Source organism: Electrophorus electricus, chromosome 5 (genome assembly GCF_041902795.1).
Source record: "Electrophorus electricus isolate QZ-2024a chromosome 5, ASM4190279v1, whole genome shotgun sequence".
Classification (NCBI taxonomy): domain Eukaryota; kingdom Metazoa; phylum Chordata; class Actinopteri; order Gymnotiformes; family Gymnotidae; genus Electrophorus; species Electrophorus electricus.
In genome coordinates, this window is record NC_137501.1 from 10,368,810 (window position 1) to 10,374,230 (window position 5,421).

Genomic DNA, 5,421 nt, shown 5'->3' on the forward strand with positions numbered 1-5,421 from the left:
CAGCATGACTCCCTTGTGACTGGAATCTCTTTTCAATAAAGTCCCGGTAGCCGGGATTACATGTTGCTAGACAGTAACAACTACATTTTCTCGTCAATGTTAATGTGCAGAGTCACGGGTGAGAAGTAGCTTCAATTTGCTGAAAGGTCATGACCTTTGCTCTGCTCACCATAGCTGAACAAGCCAGTGTATTTGTTAATTGGATACAAAAGCAAATTCTAACCATCTCTCCTGGTCTCAGCCATCACTGAGTGTCTGTAATGAAATTAAACTCAATTACACAAACGAGGACTGTTTAACAGTATTTATTCAACTCATATTGCTGATTAGATGCCTTGAGAGAGCTTTGTCCGGATAGAGAACCCAAAACAGTGTAATCCAGTCCAAAACAAGGCTGTTTTGTTTTGTCCCAATGTTCAAATGTCCTTAGCCCCAGAACTGGGCTGCCTCCAGACTACTCTTGATGATGTTCATATTCTCTCTCCTTTCCTTAGTCACCAAGTGGGCCTCGCCTTTTTGCAGACGTCGCCTCTGAGCAGCCTTCTGCTGCTTAGTGAGCTGTCGTCTCACTTTTTGTCTGATCACTGTCTGCAAAAGAGGATGTCTGAGTTTAACGACAGTCTACAGAATTTGTTTTTGTATAGGCATTAAAACACAGTATATTTAAATACTGGACGATAATGGACGATAATTTTTAAATGATTTGTTATACTCACTGAAGGAATTGTGGAGCAGCTAGCAACACTCCCATTTGAAGTTTCACTGGTTGTTCTTTGCCTGTGCTCATTCACATGAAGCAGGCTGTATCGATCTCTGCAAAATTTTGAAAATACAAGCCCAGTCAGCTAGTATGTTGGGCCTGGTACATCAAAGTAAAACTGCAAGTGTTCTGGTGAATCACAAAGCACACTTAGTAAAGGCAGAGAAAAGCACAGATGTGCTAGTTTACTTGGTTAAGTTGCATGAGACAGATGCATACAATACTCTGTGACCAAAGAACTATCAATGATCCAATTAGGACTCTGCATTTAAGTACCGTCTTAAAAGATATAAAGTTTACCTGAAAGGCTTGAACTCTTTGTTGCAAGCTGAAATATCAACCAAATCTGGACAGTCATCCTCATTCTCAAGCTCAACACCATCCAGGCCACTATGACGGTCTGTAACCAAGTCACTAATAGCATCCTCAGTGCAGATCACCTTTGCTGAGCAAGTTTCTTCATGCTCCTTTTCGATCTTCTCTTCAGAAGAAGTTTCTACACTGATCTTCAGTCCCTCAAGTTCCAGCAGAGCCTGCTTATATTCTTCAGTGTCAATGGGCTCCTGTGAAGGCAGCTCTGGTGTTCCAGCATCGTCATCCTCATCTCCACTGATTGGTTCTTCAGCTTCCGGGCCAACTGGTTGGAGTAACTGGTCGTCTTGCTGCAGCTCCTTGGTGTAACCGCTGGCTGAGATCTCCACATCAAGACAGTAGGCCTTTCTGGGTAAGAAAATAGGAATCCAATTCATGCACTTCAGAACACAGTTCAAAGAGAAAAGGGCTAATCTTGTCATGCTGTATTAAATGGTCAACATCATGAAATTTGCATTGGTTAATGTACAAAGAACTATTCAAGAAAAATAATTACTTGATGTCCTTAAATGTGGGGTACAGTTCACTTTCATAGTTGAACCTTTTAATGAAGAAATCTCTGACACACTTTACATCTCTGTCAAAATACCTGCGGGAAAGTTTAAAAATGCAAAGTGAATATTGAGAAATGTGGTTTATGGTTAAAACATTGCTTTTACAAGTGAATAATCTAGGTAAACTATCCATTTTTTATACTATACTAGGTCTGCAGTGCATATAAAATTTAAGATACATAGTGACAAAAAGGCCATTGACCAATTCATCTGCTTTTGAAAGTAAAATACATGGCTAAACTGACAAAAGATCGATAAGTCACCATTCTGCGTTTGGATGAGAAGTAGACACCATCTGTGGGAAGTCGATCATTGTGACGTGATCACTGTCATCAAGCATCAGGTTGAACTCATTGAAGTCTCCATGGATTAGGCCATGATTAGCCAGTTTGACTATCAGTTCCATGATTTCACTATACAAGGATGCTGGGTCTTGAATCTCACGCACCTGACACCTGTGGAAAGAAATCAGTCAAGAATCAATTTAAATGATGGTCTATAGACCATCTTACAAACAGAAATGCTGACAAACAACCTGAGGGGGTAGGACTACACATGCTTGCAACAAGCACTCACCACAGCATCTTTTTGTACTACAGGGTTTGTCAAATTTCTTGTAACTGCCATGAAGTGGAAACTATTATAAAAGGGAAATAATTTGTTCCCAACATTGACTCCACACTTTTTTTTTTTGCTTTTGCTTGACTCTTTACAAATAGCACATGTCTGAATAGTAGCCATATAATTTTTGGTGTGCAGTTAATTTATTAAACGCTATAACAATATTGCTCTTAGGATTAGGACAATATTGTTGGTTAAACTAGACCATTTTGTTGTAAACAGTCAAAACACAGCCAACTTGCATTACAGGTTCCACATAAACCTTATCAAAACTAAATCTGGTATTAGTGTTGGAAGATTTCATATCATTGTCCACTTCCTTTCCCAAGAAAATAGGTGCAGAAGTAACTCACATAGGATATCCATTTATGAGTTCCATAACAACTGCATGTCTGTTGTAATCCACTGGCCTTGGCACAGGAAAGCCTCGGTCATACAGGGCCTGTAAGGAAACAGCAAGTTTAACACGTCTTCATGCATGGTATTTAAATACATTATTCACTTTTTGTGCAAAAGTGTCCTGGACAAAAACAACTCTGCATGTTTAACAACTTTCCCAGTGCAGTTAATATTATATTTAACAATTTTAAAACTTCAAAGCTTTTAGGAAGCAAGACAAGATAATTACCTTCATGTACGCATATTCCTTCATGGCAGAAAGTCGAGACAGGTAGAGCCAGGACATTTTGTGTCTGTGCTTGTGGTAGTCCCGCTTATTCTTTAAATTTCTGAAAGATGTTCTTCCAAGTCTATGAAGTTTGAGAGCAAACTGCTCCCCTTCTTCGTTTGCAACCATGTAAATGTCTGTAATGGCAGTTTTAAAATCAGCATCTTCACAAGTAAGCAGGCTGCAATCAAACTGGGTCATGGGGGAGTGGCAGCTCAGTGGTTAAGATACTTGACATGTAATTGGAAGATTGCTGGTTAAAGCCCCACCACTAAGCCCCTAAGCAAGACCCTTAAGCCTCAATTTCTCAAGTTGTGCGCGGTCATAACTGTACGTCACTTTGGATAAAAGCATCAGCGAGATTCCATCAATGAAGCTTTTAATAGGTAACAAACATGCTACTTTTAAACCAACGTTCTTGTGATGTGTGCAACAACTTTATATGACTGTTCATATTGAGGAAAAAAACATATTGCTTACCAGACTCTTTGCCGACTCCCATTTGATTCCCAACGGACAAAATGATATCCCTCGATGACAACGTCTTCAAAGCCAGATAATCATAACCTCCGTAATTCAAGCGATATCCCTGTACAGCTGGAAAAATAATCTTCCTTAAAGTAGGTGCCATGCATACACACAAGGGGAAAAACCAGTAAAACATTTCTGAAAGCTATCAAAGTTACTTGTCTTACTCTTAGTGCGTTCGTAAGCCAACAGTTTGTGCTTCACGAGTTCTCTCAGAACCTTGTTGCATCCTCCATGTCTAAGACTAGCAATTGATGATATAAGGCTTACAGGAACGATTTCGTGATTCTTCATACCCATTTCCACCTAGTCAGAAAGAAAAGCAGTAAAGACAATTGGGCAGTTATTATAGCTAACAAATATTGTAGTTAGCTGGCCAAGAATAAAAGGAAATATCGTCATATTGGAAGCATGCCGTTAATTTATCATTATTGCTAGTTATCAGATTCCAATAGTTTAAGTTGGTTTAACACAATCACAATGTGTGCACACATAAATACATTTTGGTTGACAAGGTAACTAAATGCATGCTACACTGGCAAACTATGTGATCGCTAAAATCAGTGGTTTCATGCTCAATAAGCCAATTTGTTAACTGAAGCTAGCTATCTGAAGAAGTCATACTCACAGCTGTTAGAACTCGAAAATCATCTCTAGAGAGATATCGCAGCACAACGACATTTAATTTGCCCATATTGTAAAAATTAAAACCAAAAGATAAATTTTCGGGTCAAACCAATTAATCAATAATTAGAGTATCTGAAAAGGACTGCGCACAAAACACATGTTAGCACCGAAAGGAATAACCCACGAACTTTTCTTCTGTAATGGGGCGATGAATAAACCGGTTTGACTCATTTCCTCCACCCATTGGCCTGGAGAAGAATACATTGTTTAAAGGATCTCGATCATGGAAAACAGATTTCCCTCTATTGAAATAACTAACTTTAAAGTAGTAGGTGAATATTCTTAACGTTTCGAAGCAGACCATCCACATCCCCAGTCCATATATGGCATCTAAATAGCAAAAACAGACCATTTTCTCTGACGAGAATTCAGTTACATATAATCCGCCTCTTCTGCATACATCAGTTTCTTTTCGACCATACGTTGCTTTTGCCAGACGTGTTTTAGCTCTTTCTGAACGAGGCACACAGTACGGGCAGGCGATTGTTGGATCTTACATTGGTTATGTGAACACTTCTTCATACAGGCAAACAGCATAAAGCGATATAAGCGCGACACACACACAAACGCACGCACGATACCCCTAGTTCATTTATATCTCACTGAAACAATGCTTAATCCTTTAAGGTGACGAAAATAAAAGCAATTGTCTGCATGTTTTTGGTATGTCAGAGTAAAGAAAGAGTGAAGATATATAGATATATATAGATAGATATAGATATATAGATCTATATCTATATATAGATCTATATTTATATATCTCTATATAGATATATATAGATACGAAAACCCAAAGTGTCAAGATGTCCAGCCATTTCAGAACTTGAAGGTTGCCAAATCCAACAGCACAATGGTAAGAACAGTAGACTAGAATTGTGTATTCCTTCCAATATCCGGTCTACTCTGTGGACACCAAACTACTCATTTAATTAATTAGGTCGTTATGTATTCATTGCAAATATAGACTTTTCTCCTCATAAAGTCACAGTCATCAACAGCAGATAAGAAGGAAAATTGTAGTAATTAGGCTACAATCAGTGCCAAGACAGCAGATGTAGAGTCAATCAGGTTGAATACAAATACCTTATCACACATCAGACGGATTTCTTGATGAGACAGTACATTAATGCAAAGCAAATAAAAGTGTCAATTTTGTAGAAGTCGGACATTTTAAGAAGAGTTCCAGTAGAATGTGAAATTGAGTATTCCAGACAATAAAACAATACAATACA

At 38.4% G+C, this 5,421-nt stretch overlaps 1 protein-coding gene across 1 annotated transcript; it reads right to left on the bottom strand.

Annotated features, from left to right (window-relative positions):
• Positions 1-289: 289 nt before the first annotated feature.
• On the bottom strand, positions 290-4,319 carry riok2 (RIO kinase 2 (yeast)). The gene is made up of 10 exons (XM_027028536.3): positions 4,131-4,319; positions 3,670-3,808; positions 3,455-3,571; positions 2,936-3,111; positions 2,661-2,749; positions 1,950-2,141; positions 1,629-1,721; positions 1,061-1,480; positions 717-813; positions 290-588 (listed from the first exon to the last, which is right to left on the bottom strand). The coding sequence occupies exons 1-10, from the start codon at positions 4,194-4,196 to the stop codon at positions 427-429; spliced, it is 1,551 nt and encodes a 516-aa protein (XP_026884337.2). The 5' UTR covers positions 4,197-4,319; the 3' UTR covers positions 290-426.
• Positions 4,320-5,421: the final 1,102 nt, after the last annotated feature.